This window comes from Artemia sp. Qi Xiang Cuo, chromosome 3 (assembly GCF_049724085.1).
Source record: "Artemia sp. Qi Xiang Cuo chromosome 3, ASM4972408v1, whole genome shotgun sequence".
NCBI lineage: Eukaryota > Metazoa > Arthropoda > Branchiopoda > Anostraca > Artemiidae > Artemia > Artemia sp. Qi Xiang Cuo.
The window spans coordinates 12,497,585-12,517,502 of record NC_142796.1 but is presented as its reverse complement, the minus strand read 5'-3'; the positions used below and the strand labels follow the sequence as shown (position 1 = coordinate 12,517,502).

Below are 19,918 nucleotides of genomic sequence, written 5' to 3'. Positions count from 1 at the left end.
CAATAGATGTGATAGTTGCAAAAACATTACAAAATGGAAACTAATTGTTCAAGACCTACCCCGTTGCTCGATCTTACCCAGACAGCTACCCCGTTGAATCATTTTGTATTTTTAGAGGTGAATGTTTTTACTTTTTTTCTGAACTTCAAGATGGCCTCCCTCAGTCCATTAGTATCCTGCCGTCTTTTAACTTTGATCAAAATCATCATCATCTTCGTAATGCAAATCATATACAAATTCAGTTTACTCAATCTGTAAGACCAGATCTCCATCCTGTAACGACGAGTGACAACCAGCGTTGTCAACACTGTACAATTGTACATTTTTGGCACAATTTAAAGGTCTTGGTACAATACGGTACTTTTTGGTTTTATTGGTACAATACGAATTTTCCGGTACATTTTGGTTCTATTTGCTTCTCTCTGACTGGGATATCTGTTCAACTTCTAGTTTATCGGAAATCTTCTTGTTATGCCAACATTTTTAACCTGCTGTTCAGATAGTACAAATTAGCCTCTTGGTACAATTTTCACCGGAAAATTGTTAGTTTATATCAAAGCATTGGCAACGCTGGTGACACCTCAATCAACTCGAAGGTGCAGTTCAATTAGCTTCTTCAAAGGAAAAATGATTTTTTTCGCTTCTCCTTATTTTCTTTTCCTCTTTCTGAGTTAGCTTTTATACTGTTTAATTGAGTCGTATGTCTTACTCCTTCTTTATGTACATAGGGACCTTTGCAGGGATCAGTGTCATGTATTTACTGTATGTTTAATACATAATCGATAAATCTTATCTAAAAGCTTTAAACTTCCAAGCAATCCTGACAATTATTGTCACAGTCTACTTCTCTGTGAGCATTTACATGTAAGCTTATTATTGAGTTTAATTAGTGCTATGTTACAGCAAAAAATTTCGATTAGGAAAATCAAACAGTTCCATCAATAAGCCTGGCAATGTTCTAGATCAGAAAAAAAAACTATTAATACTGTTACAGGGAAAAACTGTAACAGGATAACTGTTAATACTTCTTATCATAAACAGATAATACTTCTTACAATGTATTATTTATTTTTTTCTTGGTCTTAGGCCAGGGCACTTCGTATCGAAGGAGTTGTCGTAGAAACTTCAAAAAGGGCTCATTCGATTGGAGGACAACTAGCCCCCCCCCCCTCCACGCCCATCATTCCCCCAAACACATCCAATCAAAGTTTTGAGATAGCCATTTTGTTCAAAAAAATTGTGTTTTTTGAAAAAAATACAAATGAATGTACATTGTCAGTTTACTATACATTTACTGATACTTAGTAATCAAAATTTTAATATTATTTGATTTATTAAAGTTATAAAAGTAAAAACCTTTATATTTTTTTCAGTAAAGTGCAAATTATGTTCTGGCCTTGGGAAGGCATAGGGGTTTTGAGCCCAACTTATGTTAATTTCTGCTCGTTTTGGGTATGACTCTGTTATTTATTGTAATTTCTGTTCGTTTTGGCTTTCATTTATTTATCGATGGTGATTTGTGGAAGTCTCATGCTTGGTAGATGCCTTGGACATATCCTCGACTTGGCAGACTACAGACTAACAAAAATGATGCTCCACTGGCAACCAGAAGACACCGTCACCGAGAAAGACAAATCATACTCTGTATGACGTAAAAACGTAAAAAAAGTCATTCATATCAGTTTAGGATAACATACCAGAGTTGTAGGATATCTATGCAGCGGCCCACTTGAGGGAAGATTGAAGACTACTCACTGACGCCTTGTATGCCTATGGAAGCACTGGATGAACTAAGGTCTAAGGTAAGAAATAAATTTTATCTTAAGGCTAAACAACACTAACCTGAGATGATCTCAAGGCAGAAACTTGCTTTTGAAGTCCAATATTTTCTTCTTCGAGCTCTGAATAGTCAGTAAGCAACTGGGTCTCCCGAGACTTTAATTCCTTGAGCTCAGATCGCAAATTCTTCCTCTCAAACTCGTGCACTTCTCTTTCCTTTGATAGGTTTCCTACTTCTGTGGATAGTCTGTTTTTTTCTGCACAAACTCGTTCCAATTCAACTTTTAACTAGAAAATGGTAAAAATTCATGATAATAATAGCAATATAACAATACGTTTTTTCTGCACAAACTCGCTCCAATTCAACTTTTAGCTAGAAAATGGTAAAAATTTAAAATAATATTAATGCGACAACACTCATTAAAAGGAAGAAAAAATAAACCCTGAATTCCCGGTCATAGAGCCTTGGGGTGGGGTATATAATGATGTATTTGATTTTATTGTTAAATTTACTATTGGATTATTCTTTGTTGAATAACTATATATATATATATATATATACATACATACATACATATATATATATATATATATATATATATATATATATATATATATATATATATATATATATATATATATATATATATATATATATATATATATATATATATATATATATATATATATATATATATATATATGTGTGTGTGTGTGTGTGTGTGTGTGTGACCCTATCAATGCAAATGGGCCAAATTTATCAAAGGTAAAAACTAGCATTTCTCGTGACCGACCAAGAAATTTCAAACTGTGGTAAATTATCAGTTAATCAAATACTTATCAGTATTTCTACGTTCATTTGAACGTAATCAGTTATTCTAGATGGAATCACTTTTTCATATATTTCTAGAAAAAAAGGTGGATAGAGATGGGTCTTTTGTTTCAAGGGTCGTCTCACTTACCTCTTTTTATGCAACGAAATTATGCCCCTGGTAAGAAGAAATATAAATGGCGCTTGTTATAAAAAAGGCAAAATGTGAATTAAAATGGAAGCGACCCAGAAAATCTGTGCATATTGTGCAGTACTAGTTATTTTATTAAAATACTTCCTTCTGGAGAGGCAAGCCCCTAAATATTTACCGGTTTTTGTTAACTTCACCTATTTAGAAGATCAAATACTTAAAAAAATAGATACCTGTATATGGGGTGATGACATGGCATTAACCATATATAGGTAGCACTATGGGTTGTTTGAAGAAAAGGTAGGTTTGGGATCGGCAATTTTATAAGCGAGATATGTTAGTATTACGCATGGATCGTTGCGATGATATCCAAAACTATTAGTTTTTTGTCCTAAAATTTACCAGAAACTAGAGAAAATAAAATACTTACTAAAAATCCTAAAAGGAAACAATTTTATCTCAAAGTGAACTAAAAAGTAAAAATAAAATAAAAAGTAAAAAATAAAAAGAAAAAAAGTAAAAAAAAAAAAAAAAGTGAAAAGTAAAAAAATTAAAAGTAAAAAGAAAAAAAGTAAAAAAGTAAAAAAAAGTAAAAAAATAAAAAATTCCCTTTCTACCACCCAGTAAAATTGATATTCTTTAGGACTAAAAGTGACCTGAGAGCAGTAGGCACAAATAAAAGCCTACTGCTAGTAATTTAAATCACCATCTAACCAATTACCATTCTGCTCAGTGTCTGGCCACATGGCAGGGTATTTTCCTAAGAACGTTGCCAAGATTGATTAAACTGATGCCAGTAATGACTGCAAAATCATACCCGGGGAATCCTCTGGAAATATGGAGCATTATTCACAGTACAAGAAAAATCATTTGATGAACAACTTGAGGTAAGAGAAAGGAATTCTTTCTCCAGTACCGGCTCTGAGAAGCTAGTGGCACTTTTTACTGATGGCTAACTAGTGATGAGTGACCCTTTCCTCCCTTTTGAGGGACCAATGTTGCCCACCCAAGTCGGTCTGAAACTGGCGGGTTGGCTTCTCCGGATGGGAGAAAAATGGCAGACACCTGGATACTACCATGGAACGCTTTCATATAAAGGAAAACAACGGGGTGGGCAACCCCTATTTCAAGAAAACACGCCCAAGGGGGGAGGGCACCAACAGCGCAGCGGCTATTGCTACTTTATTTTTGTTCGTATGGAGGCAAAAGACCTTTGTGACCAGAACCTCGACTCCGATTTGAGTCTATCCATAATATTAAAAATAATAATATTTGCAAAATTTTATTTTTCATTTATCAACTTTGGTTTTTGCCAAAGAAAATTGTTAGCAACAATTTGAGTGGCGGAAATGTCTTTATTTGATCCTGGATATTGCCCCCCCCACCCTAGGAAAACTTGAAAAGTTGCCTAACGTTAACGTTTCTTAACGCCAAAACCCTGCAAGAATCCCCCTTCCCTCTCCAAAAGAGTCAGACCTATATGTACGTAAATGCCACAAAATACTTTTCTTAATTGATATTTCAAGATTCATTTATTTAAAAACAGCTTTTATAGTATTAGCAAGAGTCTCAACTAAATAACGCCATCTCTAACAGCAAAAAAGGAAACAAAAACTAAGCATGATTAACGACACTTGTATAAAACGGGATAGAAGAATTGTGGAATTGATTCGTTCTGTGTCTTATTGGCTCGAACTTATTCGTGTGTCAAGTATTGACTTTGGGGGCAATAAGAGGACGCAACAACGTACTCTGTTTTACGCAACGTTTCTGTTTTACGCAACAGTAAGTACGCAACAACGTACTTACTGGCGAAGAGCGACAATTCAAATTTGCATGAGATGGAATCTCCGTTCTCTCAGCGTTGGTATTTTCAGTGTTGCAATCGCAGTTACATACGTGTCATATTTGGGGCCCAGTACGATTTGTGTTACCTATTCTTTAACAGCATGGAGATTTCCACTTAAGTTGCTAATGTCGTACACCTGTAGTCCCCAAACAGGGCTCGCGTATTCTAGCAAGGGGCGTATATAGTAGATATACGCTAGACGTAACTGATTCACTGGGAAACCTAGTCGTCCGAGTGTAGTCAGTGAACGCAAGGCGTAGTTGCCTTGCGATCACAAGGTTAGGAACATGGTAGCTGAAAGAACGGTTAGTACTGAAAGTCACACCAAAAATAATTGCAGTTGAAGATAAATACTCTTGAATAAAGTAGCAGATAAAACATAGAAAAAAAATTGTTCTGTTCATACCTGTTTGACTTCCGTTTCTAGTTCAATAATTTGCGAATTCAATGAAGATTCTCTGGCGGCTGACTCGAATAAAAGTGATTCTTCAGTCTCAATACCACTTTTCTCAGTGACTCTGTGGCTTGTCTGATATTTTGCTAAAGCCTGTCAAGTATAACAAAGAATGTTATTAACATAGTAATATTCCATAGGGAGGTTCAGCCTTCCCCCTTGTAAGCGCTAAAAGATATGTGAAGTTAAGACACTTCACCAGTTATAATACCTCTTAGTCTGAAGGAGGGCCTAGACGGTCAATCATTTTGATCAAAAGCTTCCGTCAGTCGATTGACTCAAGCATGATTGACAGTCTAGGAACCTGTTTGTCGCTCGAGTCAAGCATTGACAGTGATTGAAAGAAAGTTTGAATAACTCAATCATTTTGAACATAAGCAATGTGTTATATTAGCTTTGGTCGATATAGAAGGGTCAATTAAAGATTAACTGAAGCACACGTCAATGGATTGACGTAAACTTTTGATCAATATGATTGACAGTCTAGGGCCTCCTTGAGGGATTTGGCTGGCCAGCTGCCAAAATTTAAGCAATCTGTAATGAACAATTTGGTAACCTCTCAGCCTAATAATGATTGGCACGAGTTACATGAGCCATATTTTTCTCCCGTCTAGAAAAATAATTCCGATCCTTTTCCCCTAAGGATAGAAAATAATCGCGGATACGAAGGTGGCCACAATAACCCCTCTTTACAATAAAGTTTGATCTAGTACTTTCTTGAAAGCGCTACCAACTGCTTTCCACAATACTAGAAATTGATAACTAGATATAGTTCATAATTAAAAACTAATGATATAATATAGCAAGTATAAGTATAATAAATATAATTCGTATACATATAATACATCTACGATATATAATGATATAACAGACATAATCGATATATTTTATAATTAGTTTTAAAACTAATTTTAGTCTAAACTAACCGGTATTATAAGTAGCTGGGGTTACTTATTGGACATTTAGTGCAAGTACATTTCCCCAACGAAAAAAAAGGTGACGGGTTAAATCAACCCTCCAAACTTATTTTACAAAATTTTCAAAAAAATGTATGACTTGTTTCTTTCTGAAAACTATCAAAATCATCTGAAAGAATTATTTTAGATTTTTTTTTACAAAAAAAAACTTTACAAAACGCATCAAAAATTTCTTTATAAGCATTTTTTTTTACTTTTTAAGCATCCGACAAAACTTTCCAGGGGGAGGGGTTCAAACCTGGAAACCCTACCCCCCCCCCCCTGGATATGGCCATGCTTAGAAGATTATAAAATAAGCTTTTTGATTGTTCAAAATCAATTGGGTACCTTAGTATCATGTTTTTTAGAATTTGGTGCTTTGCACTTCTTTGCAAACCAATATTGCAAATATTGGCACTTGATTATGGTCTAATCTGTTTTGTTACTTAAAAAGGGCCACTAAAATTGCTTCCTTCAAAAAATGCTTTGGGATTTGAAATCTTAGCTTATGTTAAGAATATGGCCTCTCATACTCCGAAAAGCTTAACTATGCAAGTTTATATTTATAAAAACATTTCCAAAACTTCAGTCCCCCCCCCCCCCAGAAAGAACCTCCCAAAATAGCCTTTCCATTTTTAGAAATGTCTCCATATGCTGTGCTGTTTGTTATGCATGTAGTATACAAATTTTGCAATAAAAGTGAGCATTAGTATAGTTGAAGGCTACAGTAAAATGCACCTCGTTTGATAACATAAGAGTTACAGTGCGTTGTCATCACTTCTGGGTAGCTTTGCTGTCTGCGATAAATGATCGGCGTCCCTTTTCCTAGTTTTGAACGCATTTAAGCACTCAAACTTTTCAATATACGACTTTTTTATGCCTCATCTAGGATCTGCCTTAAGTTAAAAAGAACCTGCAGAATACATATCAAAGAGACAATAAGCCCTATTGATGGAAAAATGGAGACTTCCAGAGTTCCCTCTTCTCTCTGCATCATTCCATGTCTCTTGCGCCCCACCCCCTCAATAAATTCTAAAGCACAAAGTAATATAAACCTAATCAGGTTATGCAGCTTCCGTTTGCAGATCCTTGCAGTCAATGATTCTAGTAATGGCTGCATTGCCTCATACTTCGTATATCTTGCCGTTCTGGAAATTATTGAATATTGGGGCGGGGCCTCAATTAGCGATAATGAAATTGTTAAAGGGAGATGGACAGAACGAGAAGTTAAGAATCTGTAAAAACGTGAGGAAGTTCTAGGATATTATATAAAAAAGAATGATTTTTTTATAATATGAAAGCGAAGGAAGATTCATTTTGTCAATAGGAGTTAGAGACAGTACTACAAGGATTAAAAATGATAAGGTCTCAGGCAAGGGCATATACAGGATTTTTGTTCGTGGTGGGGGGGGGGGTATTTCCATTCGAATGGTGAGGGGCAAAAAAAAAATCTTTACAAAACGTATCAAAAACTAGTTTAAATGATTTTTGCTACTTTTTTTACGTACCAGACAAAATTTCGGGTAGGAACTTAGGTTAGTAGCTGGTTTGGTATAGAATCAGGATTTAAGTGAAGTTATGTCCTAGCCCTGTGTACATGGCTTATTGTCAGAGTTTTTATAATCAGGGTTGCCAACCGGCGAGGAAAAAAATCTCTAGAGTTTAGTGATTTGTTTATTGATTTAGTGATTTTCTTCAAATAATCTATACTGCGAATGGAAATACTTTCCATTCGAATGGAAATACTTATTGATGTGTTTTGAAAGATCTTAAAGCAGAATTTAAATACTGACCCAATTTATAATATTCTTTTGAAAAATGAACCAATAGTTAATAAGGGAATTAAGATTTTACAAAATCACCAGGGGACGAGGGGACCAAACAGGGGACCAAAAATAATTGCTTTAATAATAGCTAACAATAGGATTATATCACAACAGAATAATTAACTTCATTTCCATTTTTATACTTTTTTACTCAGTTGCTTTGGTGTTCTCATCGAATTAACTCTATTAGCTTCTGTGACATATGTGGACTAGTTGCAACAATTGTATTTTACTAATACTGGTGGTAGTTTTATTTGTTTTTGGTTTATTTTAGTTTTATCTACTAATAATAATAATAATAATGTATTTCTTACCCGTCTACAAAAAGGGGAATGACGGAGTACTATATAAAAAGGAAGAAAGGAACATGAGCAACTTAAAACGAACAGAAATTATTCCGTAATATGAAAGGGGCTGTCCCCTCTTCAATACCTCGCTCTTTACGCTAAAGTTTTTTATTGTTTTAAAAAATAAAGTTGTGTGACAGATTCAAACTTTAGCGTAAAGAGCGAGGTATTGAGGAGGGGACAGCCCCTTTCATATTACGGAATAATTTCTGTTCGTTTTAAGTTTTAATGTCGCTCCTTACTTTCAATTAAAAAAACTTGTTTTTTAATTAAATTTCTGAACGTCTTTGAATTAATGCAGCTTTGATTTTGGCTCACCGTACATGAATAATCAAAACGAAATTTGCATATTAATTTATCTTTTTTGGCTAAATGGTTGGCATCAATAAGAAAAAAACATAGGGCAACAAAAGGAAGAACATTCACAGCCAGGGAAAACAGGGGAAAATGCAAATATTTTCACTGAAACCTCTGCTTCAATTCAAAATGAACAAAAAACATAGGCTGAAAGTCCACAAAACAAAAAAAAGACATGTCCAGGAAACATAACATTAGAATAAAAAACTTTTTTACAAGTGAATTGTCAAAAGGCAACTGAATAAAAATCATAGCTATTAAATGAAAAGCGAAATTTTCGTTTGAAATTTTTTTAGTATTATGATCAGGTGGTAAAAATAAAAAACATTGAGAACATCGTAAATTGGGCTAAAAGAGGAGAAAAAATAGCTATTTGCATGAGAAGCTTATAAAAATAGCTCATCTTGCAAATGAAAACCAGAAACAATGTGAGCATCATAAATGGCGCAAACAGAGGCTAAAAAATAGCAATTTCCAAGAAAAGTTTACAAAAATATATATATATAAAAAAAAACTACGACGCATCTTATTTATTATTTCCGAAAAGACAGCAATGAGAGCATTGTAAACAAGGCTAAAAGTTTTCCACAGTAGGTACCTATTCAGACAACTTTTGAAGAATTTTCACTAGCTGTGAATTATCTAAATTTTTTCTTTGTTGAGCTTTTGCTCTTTTTTAATGCCTAGCCACTGTTGTTTCAGGAACAAGAACAAAGAGTGCGAAATATTTGCTCTTACTTCCTTATTTCTTAAGCCTCGTCTTGATTGACACCATTCACCCTGTCAGCTGTGATTGGACAGCAATTATAGCCTTCGAAATTTTTGAAGGCCGTTCAATCCTTTTGGCTGTCCATTCATAGCCAGATCTCCAAAAATTATTCATCCCCCGAAAAATACTGCTGACAGGGTGAATGAAGATAATCAAGACGAGGCTTAATCCCTATGCTCCTTTAGCCTACTACCAATTCCTGGTTTTCTAAAAATATAAAAGTGATAGCTTACATCTCGAGTTAAATGAAGCTCATGTTTGATATTCTCACAGACAGCTTCTAAGTCTTCACATCTTTCTTCTAATTTGGTTTTCTCCTCTAACAGAGCAATTCCATATTGTGCACTCTGAATCTTCTCAGCATTTGCTTCATCAAGTTCACTAATGAGCCTTTGGATTTCTAGTTTCAGCTCATTCATCCTTCATAAACAACTAGTTTATTATAGCAACTTTAACATCAAGAGTTGAAAATAGTTGTAATTTATGTAGGTCACTTCATAAAAACACCAAAAATTACTTCATGTTCTGAAATAAAGATACAAATTATATTTACTGAACATAAAACATTTTAAATTTCCACCGTACCTAAATTTGCAATGCATCTATACCTAATAGCATAGAGGGGAGGAAGACCCTTACCCCTCCTATGGAAAAATTTTTGCAGCCCTGTCCCCAAAATTCAAATGATTCAGTAAATTCAAATGAATTTACTGAAAAAAAATGTGCATTGTCAGTTTAATATAGCCTACATATGCTATAATGATATTTGTTCCTTAAAATATTACATGATTTTCGTTTTCTTAAATTTATAAGTGAAAACATTTCAACGAATTTTTTTCAGTAAAGTACAAATTATATACTGGTTTTTAGAAGGCACGGGGTTTAAAACCCTGCTCATATTAATTTCTGCTCGTTTTGAGATCGAGTCTGTTATTTAGTTTAATTTCTGTTTGTTTTGTGTTTCATTTATTTATTGATACTGATTTGTGATAGTTGTATGCTTGGTAGATTATTTTATTATATTTTTGTTCATTTTTTGTTTAATTGAGTTCTTTACTTTTTTTTGAAAAACTTCTTTATGGAAAAAGTTTTTTTTAATTAATTTCTGTTCATTTTATATTGACATAGTCTTTTTCAGGGAGAAAGACTGAGCCTCTTCTAAAGTTAAACAACAATCCCTTCCATAAGAACCTTAAATACCCCCGGGGAATAACTAACAATCCTTGACCCTAATCTCTGGGGTTTGTTTCAACCCCAAAAGCCATTTTATATGATATTTAGACTATTTTGAATAGACTGGCTATTTCAAAAATTGCTATTTGATGCATTTCAGGATCATACGACGTGTGTGTGTGTGCGGAGGGGGGGGGGGTAGCTGCCCTCCAATCACTTTGACTCTTAAAAAGAGCACTAGAATGGCTAATTACCAATCCAATGAGTCCCCTCTGATGTTTATATGACCACGCTTTCTATAAAACATTATATGTCTCCAGGACATAACTTACAACCCTTTCCCTGAAGACTGCAGAGGTTTTTTACCCTCAAAAACATAATTTCCAGACCTTTCTGATACGCTGAACAAAATGGCTATTTCAAAATTTTGATTGTAAGTGTTTGGAGACATGATGGGCATGGAGGGGGACACTTGCCCTCTGATAACTTTCGACTGATAAAAAGGCACAAGTCATTTCAATTTTCAATCGAATGAGCCCTTTTTGAAGCTTCCCCGACAAAACTTTCTATAAAACCTTATATGTCCCAAGGCCATAACTTAGGACTCTTGTCCTGAGGGCTATGGGGGAGGGGTGTCATCCTCAAAGACATAATTTTTGAACCTTTGAAATATGATGAACAAAATGGCCATATCAAAATGTTGATCGGAAATGTTTGGGGAAATGATGGGCATGGGGCGGGGGGATACTTCCTTCAAGTACTTTCGACTATTAAAAAGGACAATAGCCCTCTCAATTTCCAATCCAATGACACCTTTTTAAAGTTTTTACGACAACACTTTCTATTAAAACATTATATGCCCCCAGGGCGTAACTTACAACCTTAGGCCTGAGGGCTGTGGGCGGGGGGGGGTCATACTCAAAACATCATTTCCGGACCTCTCAAAATTTTTATTGGATGTGCTTGGGGAAATGGTGGGCGCGAGAGGGGGGTTTGTTGCCCTAGAGTCACTTTTGACTATTAAAAAGAGCACTAGCTCTCTCAATTTCCAATCGGATGAGCCATTTTTTAAGTTTTTACAGCACCACCTTCTGCACACCCTTTATTCGCACCCAGAGCATAATTTACCACTCTTACCCAGAGTGCTGTGGGGGGTTGTCATCCTCAAAGAACTAATTTCTTTAACTCTCAACTACGTTAAAAAAAATAGCTATCTCGCAATTTTCACTGGATGTGTTTGGGAAAATGGTGGATATGAGAGGGGGGATAGCTGCCCTCCAATCACTTTCTACTATTCAAAAGGACAGTAACCCTTTAAATTTCCAATTGAATGAGCCCTTTTTGAAGTTTCTACAACAACACTTCTATAAAAACCTTATATGTCCCAAGGAAAAAACTTACAACCCTTGCCCTGAGGTGTGTGTGTGAGGGGGGGGGGGGGGTTAGACCGAATTTTCAAAACTTTAAACTGTGTTGAACAAAATGGATATCTCAAAATTATGATTGGATGTGTTTGTGGAAGTAGCGGGCGTGAGAGAGGGGTTAGTTGCCCTCCAATCACTTTCGACTATTAAAAAGGCACTAGCCTTTTTAATTTCGAATTAAATGAGCCCTTTTTGAAGTTTCTACGACAACGCTTTCTATAAAAACCTTATACGCCTTACAACCCTTACCCTGAGGGGTGTGGGGCAGGAGCGAATCTCCAGCATTTTTACTAGGGGGGGGGGGCAAGAAGGGTTCATATCTGAATAGTCAACACCCCCAAACGACGCCCCTGGTGTGGGGGGGGGGTTATCATCCTCATAGACCTAATTTCCAAAACTTTCAACTACGTTGAACAAAATGGATATATCAAAATATTGATTGCATGTGTTTGAGAAAATGGTGGGCGTGAGAGGGGGTAGCGGCCCTCCAATCAATTTTGACTATTAAAAAGAGCACTATCCCTTTTTAATATCCAATAAAATGAGCCCTTTTAGAAGTTTATATGACAACGCTTTCTATAAAAACCATATATGCCCCCAGGGCACAACTTACAACCCTTGCCCTGAGGACTCTGCGGGGTTATCATCTTCAAAACCTAATTTCCAAAGCTTTCAACTGCGTTGAACAGCATGGATATCTCAAAATTATGATTGTATGTGTTTGGGGATATAGTGGGCGTGAGAGGGGGGTTAGTTGCCCTCCGATCACTTTCAACTATTAAAAAGGGCACTAGCCATTTCAATTTCTAATTAAATGAGCCCTTTCTAAAGTTTTCACAACGACTTTCTATAAAAACCTTATATGCCTAAAGAGCATAGTTTACAACCCTTACCCTGAGGGCTGTGGAGATTTTGTCATCCTCAATGACCTAATTTCCAGAACTTTCAACTACATTGAACAAAATGGTTATCTCGAAAATTTTGATTGGGTGTGTTTTGGGAAATGGTGGGCATGAGAGGGGTTTAGTTGCCCTACAGTCACTTTCGATTATTAGAAAGGGCACTGGCCCTTTGAGATCCAATTGAATGAGCCCTTTTTGAAATTTCTATGGCAATGCTTTCAATAAAAAACCTTATATGCCCCAAGGACATAAATTACAACCCTTGCCCTGAGGACAGTTGGAGGAGTGTCCTCCTCAAAGACATAATTTCTAGATCTTTCAACTACATTGAACAAAATGGCAATGCTTTCAATAAAAAACCTTATATGCCCCCAGGACATAAATTACAACCCTTGCCCTAAGGGCTGTTGGAGAATTTTCCTCCTCAAAGACATATTTTCGAAATCTTTCAACTACGTAGAAGAAAATGGCCATATTAAAATTTTTGTTGGATGTTCTTGGATAAAATGTGGGTGTGGAAGGGGTGTTAGTTGTCTTCCAGTCACTTTCGACTATTAAAAAGGGCACAAGCCCTTCCAATTCCCAATTGAATGAGCCCTTTTTCAAGTTTCTACAACAACTCCTTTGATAAGATATGCCTTGGTCTAAAACCAACAAAAAGACTAGATTTTATGAATTCTGTTTGCAGTTTTTGTAAAGTTTCAGAATTTGTTTTCCGAAGTTTGGCTGAGGTTCAAAATGTCATAAGCATAAGTAATTAAGGATATATAGAGGTCAGAAGGAACGCAAGACATCTGAAATGGGTCTGGAGCTTCAAGGACATGATTACTGAAATAACGGGGTAAGGCAATAGCACATTGCCTGACTCCTTTCTTAACTGGTACAGTTCTATCCACTGGCCTTTCCTTTTCATTTTTCTAAGAGAGATTTTAAGTTGGACTCGTAGCTTAGCATACATATCCCTTTGAGATCTGATGATAGTCAAATTTACTCCTCTTTTAGCAGCCCTTAAAAGCATGAAGGCGTGGATCAGAGAATCAAAGGCACAACAAACATCACAGTTCACTCGCTCAGGCGAGTGAACTGTTTACACAAGCAGCATCAAACAGAGCATTAGCAACAATTGCAAGAGTGTCTGCACATCCAATACCAATATGAAAGCCACAAGTTTTTTTAACAGTTAAAAAAAGTTTGAAGAATAGGAAGATAAGTCTGCAAACCAAGATTAGAACATTGGAAGCTACAGTGATGACAGTGTTCAAATATGGTTCTGAACCATGGGCACTCCAAAAAGCGGATGAAGATGTGCTAGATGTTTTCCAGAGACATTGCCTACGGATTGTTCTTGGTACAAGGCTGACTGAGTGTATTTCAAAACAGTAGGCTATACGAAAATGTGGTTCAATCCCACTTTCTAGGGATATAATGAGAGAAAGGTTGAGATGCCTTGGGCATGTTCTGTAGATGAAGGATGACAGATTGCCAAAGATTGTCATTTTTGGCCAACCATCAAGGGCTAAATGGAAAGCAGGTCATCCACAATTAGGGCGGGAGGATGCCATAAAAGAAAGATTGAAGGGAAATGGAAACTTCCTGAGGGGGTGTAAAGAGGGAGGCTTTGAATAGATTGAGATGGAGGAGGTGTGCGCGTAGCGGTGTTGGCCTCAGGCGGCTTGGTGCTGTGATGAGTTATTAGTACTAGTGGTAGTAGTTCATAAAGCTTGCATAAACTGGTTGATACGGTTATGGGTCTGTCTGGAAGATGTGCATTGATTGTACATTTTTTTTGTTTTCTCTGAATAGGAGAAAGATCTCCCACACAGAATGTTGACAGAACCCCTGTGTAAAATCCTCTGCAGTAGTAACATGAATTCCATCTATGCCTTTTGACAGCTTTGGCTACAGGAACATAATATCATTAATTACAGAAGTTGCAGATATTGTATAATCAGACTCAGAAAATGCATGCAAGAATTGATCAAGCTCTTCAACATATTTTTTTTCAAGTTGGGGGTCTGGTTGAGAGAATTCGGCCTCATAGAAAGATTACCAATCAGATAAAGGAACATCAGACATGAAGGGGGAAATTTTGGGGATTGGATGGAGCAATAACCAAAAGAGATGAGGGTTATCTTTGCTTTTTGTGCTGTCTGATTTGCTTGCGGTGATTCTGAAGATCCTTGGCAAACTTCTTCTTTGTTGCAATGCAGATGGAATTAGTAGAACTAGACCGTGTTCAGTCACATTCAATCCATAGATGTAGCCAAAGCTTTGCTGAATAATGTTATTGAGAGAGACTTTGATGTCCCTGCCACTTAGGAACAGTTCCTAGATGGCAATGCTTCACTGAAACAGCACAAGATTCTGCATACTGTAAAGTGTGGTATATCTCTGCATAATAAATATCAAGGGAGAATACGGTTTTCCTCTGTGGGCAGTGGTAAGTACTTGATTTGCAGGACAAATGATACTTTAATCTTAGAAAGGATTGCAGAAACACTGTCCCAATACAGTTGAATGTTGATTAACACCCAGTTACATATATACATATACAAAGAATCTGGTGATTTTGGGTTATTAGTAGGTTTAAGTTTTATTTGATGAGAAATTAACCAATATGAGCAGATGATCAGATAATAAATAATCACAAAGAACATTTGGTTGAGAGATATCTAAGGATGAAGAAGCAACAGCATGGTTTATGCTCGATGTGGAAAAGGAGTTGTGAATGCATGTGAAATCTTTGCCTTTAACAATAACATTCAAATAATTATCTAATATTTCACCAACCAGAGAAGAGCAGGCAGATGGAGCAGTTAGGTTCCAGTTAAATTCTCCACGTATTAGACATGCAGAATTACTAGAAATACTACTTGAAATACTTCTACATTACTTTTCAGAGGCAAGAGCAAAAAGGCACATAGACATGTCATTATGGTAAACAGTTGGCAAATAAACACCATAGATAAAAACATTATCAACTTTGACAGCAAGAAATTAATCACTGGAATCTACAAGCACTGAGCATGTAGCAGAATTCACATAAGTCACAAGGCCTCCTGACAGTATACCACCAGCACTATTTTGCTAAGTAGGAGTTGCATAGCAAGTGAACTTATCTCTGGTATCCAAAAGAGTAAAGCTTAACTGACTTAAAATATGCTCTTGTAAGCAAATCACATCATGTTTTGACACAAGCTCATCAAGGACTTGAAGACTTTTGAACAGACTCAGTGTTAATGTTTAGAGTTAAGCACCTCATACTGACATTGTGGCCAACCATGGGAACTTTGACCATGCAGATTAGGCTAAATCTTGGCTGGACGATTACTTGGACATTTCACACTGCAATGGGTGTTGCCAGAAGCCTTGCATAACACACAGAACATACTAGATGTATGCGCGTTTGAATGGTCAGATATGTGAATGTCAGAACCACATTGGCAACAAAAAGCACTGTATTGGCAATTCACTGCTAGGTGACCTACCTCATAACACTTAAAAGTACTAACAGGGAAGGAAAATAAATTCCTGAACAGGCAGACGTTCAAGACCAATGCACACTGATTCTTTTAGGAAAAAGTCAAAGTCACCACAAGTCTCAAATTGCATTGTAATGGTGAAGGAGATGCCGCATTGACTTATCTTTGTGCTTTTGGGGATTAGTTGCTGAAGGCCAGAAAAGTCCAGAGGTTGGCAGACTTGTTTAACAACAAGTGCAAAGACTGGTTCTCACAAAAAAGCATTTATAGATAGCTGAGTGGTTTTCACACTCTCAAATATTTTCATGTAAGAGAAGTAAGAGAAGACAGAAAAGATGTAAAACTGGCAGTGTATCCCAGCATCAGCCCAAGAAATGCACCACTTTGGTGGATCATAGATTTCTTAGATGAAATAAGATGATTAGATTGACTGGGGTAATGTGAATGTTTACAATAGATTTAGACACCCAAATGATAGATAGATATTTGGAGAAAACAATAAATTTTCAGTTGTTATTCAATTGCTTCAGACCTGTAATATATCATTTGAAACTTCTTTGCATTGACTGTCAATAGACTGTTTAGGGTCATGAGGATCCTTTGGTGCACATGTAACTGGACCCATGTGCAACTGAACCCTCGTGCATCTGAACCCCCATGCAACTCAACCCCTTCTAACTAAAATCATGTGAAACTGAATCCTCATCAAACTGAGCCCTTGTGCAGTTGAACCCCCATGCAACTGAACCCTTGTTCAACTGAATCCCTATGCAATTGAACCGTCATGCAACCAAGCCCCCAGATTTAGTTTTTCAGTATTCTACAAATATGAGGCAATACCATGGGGTAAAGCATAATTTAGAGTCTTTAAATATTCAACCTTGTTGTAAATGTTCGTTTTTTAAAGTCATAATATAGATGCCTGTCAAGATCATTCATAGAAAAGCTGTTTTATTGTCACAAAAAAAAGGTGTCACAAACCATTTAAGCAAATTTATTTCACCTTTTTTCACATGAATCAGACCTTTCCCGAATGTTGAGTAACAAATATCTATGTTGAAAATCTTTGAACATTATGAATCCAGGTAAAAATTTTTCATCAGATGTCTTTGAGGAGATTGCAGCTAAATAGATATGAAAGGGGGACTAGTTGAACTCCACTCCAGCCTTTTCCAACATTCACCTTACCTTAATCACCTTAATCCATTTGAGAGCTATAAAGTCATCCGGACCAGTAGTGCTGTTTAGTTGATAACTACCAACTGAACATCCACTGCTTCTTCTTCCACTCCTTGTCAAAGTGGCATTTAAAAGACTGGATGGAAGGAGCGCTGATAGTTTAGTCCTTCAATTGATTCCAAAGGGTTAAGACTCTTCTTGAGAAGTACATTTGACGGGTTCTCGATTGGGAGCTTAACTTTGCAGCTTCTTGGAGTGTCCTCTTGTGTAATGATGGCTTGTGCTATGACTGCTGCTAACGATGGTAGAGTTTTCTTCTCGAAGTTTGTAAGTCAGCATCATATCGCTACGCATGCGTCTGTAGACGAGGGTAGGTAGCTTAAGTTACTTGAGGCGGTCCTCATATGAAGTTGATTTTAGGCTTTTCACGCACTTTGTTGCTCGCCTCTGAACATTTTGGATAAGCCTTACATCTTGCCAATCAGAAGGACCTGCAAGACACATGCCAAAATCGAGATGGGGTCTGACAAGAGCTTTATATAATTTTATGAATATTGTTGCCTCTCAGCTACTGATGCCCCGTTTTAATAGGCCAGGGCTGGAATTTGCACAGGAAACAACATGCTGAACATGGCTGTGGAACTTCAACTTGTTGTTGATGATGACACCAAGGTCCCTTTCTTCTTCTCTATTCTATAGATGCTCCCTTGTTTTTGTGATTCATCAGCCATTCTATAGATATTGCTGGTATTTCCTTTTCATAACCAATAATTTTTTATTTTTTTGTATTGTATTTGGCATTCTTCTTGACATTGTTCTAAAGTTTGACCTTACCACTCTATCCTTTTTTTTGAAAATATCCAGGATCAAACATACCCTCTTTTCTTGATAAAAAAAAACCTTATATGTTAACAGCAGGCAAATTGCATAACTTACAACCCTTGCACTAGGGGATGATGGATGTAAAACCTAGAGGCATAGTTAATCAAACTTTGGACTGTTTTGAATAAAATGGCTATCTCAAAATTATGATCGGATGTATTTGGGGGGAAAAGGGCATGGGGTGGAAGTCTTCTATTTAATTTTTACTCTTAAGAAAGGCCCAGGAACTTTTGACTTCCAATTGAATGAGTTGATACAAAACACATCTGAATGAGTGTATCGAGTTGATACAAAAACCTTTTCCATTAAAACTTATGGGGTAGCAATGAGCAACTGGCTTAACTTACAGCCCTTGCCCCCCCTCCCCAGAGCTGTTTGCAGAGTTTTTAACTCCAGACGCATGGTTATTTGACCTTTGGACTATTTTGAACAAAATTACTATTTCAAATTGAGTGGTTGCATTTGGGAAAAAAATGACGTTTAAAGAGAGAGGATAGTTGCCCCCTGATTACCTTTGATTCTTTAAAAGTGCACTAGAACTTTCAATTTCCTATCTAATGAGCTTCCTCCAAAGTTTATACAACCATTCCGTCCATAAAAACCATATATGTTAACAGCAGGTAATTTACTTTTTTTTCAGTAAAGTGCAAACTATGTTCTGGTCTTGAGAAGGTATGGGGGCTGTCAGCCCAACTCATGTTAATTTCTGCTTCTTTGTAGTTTGAATCAGTTATTTATTGCAATTTCTGTTCGTTTTGGGTTTCATTTATTTATTGATGGTGATTTGTGGTAGTTTTACCCTTGGTACTTTATTTGATTTTATTTCTGCTCATTTTTTATTTAATGGAGCTCTTTACTTTTCTTTGAAAAGCTTATTTTGTGGAATTTTTTTTTAATTAGTTATAATAAATAATACATCTTTGAAGCCTTATGGCTCTTTTGTATAGACAATGCTATAGCATTGCATCTCTTACAATTCTGTTCCATGTACTTACTATCTTTTTTTTGTCAATGTTTTGGAGTAGTTAAGACTTACGACAGGGATCCAGGAATAAGTTTAGTTTTGCATCATCGGTAAATTCGAATTACTGCAGCTTGAGTTTATCTCATTTTTATGGCAGTCATTTGGGGAAAACAACAAAAAAGTGATGATATGATAGGAGGCCCCTCCCACTTCCCTTTTCACTGCCCCCCCTAAAGGTATCCAATGAAAATTTCAAGATAGCCATTTTGTTAATCATAGCAGAAAAGTCCAATAACTACACCACTGGGGATAACAAGACCCCCCCCCCCACAACCTTTGAATAAGGACTGTAGTTTATACAATTTATCCATTGTTTACATATGGGATGATTTGGAAAGGGGGGCAGTGGTGTAATTCGTGAAAATTGTGGGGGGGGGGGCAAAGTGGAGCCAATTTTCCCAAATGAAGTGAAAATGGCAGTGAAAATGAAAAATGAGCTGTATAGTACCATAAAGGTTACAATATATACTAAAGAAAACTGACGTTTTTTTCTGGATGCTTCAATTATGCAGGCTTATCTTAGTTTTGATAAGATTTTTGAAGAAATTAGATT

At 36.3% G+C, this 19,918-nt stretch overlaps 1 protein-coding gene across 1 annotated transcript in view; it reads right to left on the bottom strand.

Annotated features, from left to right (window-relative positions):
* The window catches only part of BicD (Microtubule-associated protein Bicaudal D), a 72,113-nt gene that overhangs the window by 42,001 nt on the left and 10,194 nt on the right, over positions 1–19,918 (bottom strand). Inside the window, exons 2-4 of the mRNA XM_089108476.1 lie at positions 9,533–9,824; positions 4,997–5,137; positions 1,843–2,067 (exon numbers count right to left, since the gene is read on the bottom strand). Coding sequence (XP_088964602.1) covers positions 1,843–2,067; positions 4,997–5,137; positions 9,533–9,718 — 552 coding nt within the window. The 5' untranslated portion in view covers positions 9,719–9,824. The remainder of the gene's footprint in view (positions 1–1,842; positions 2,068–4,996; positions 5,138–9,532; positions 9,825–19,918) is intronic.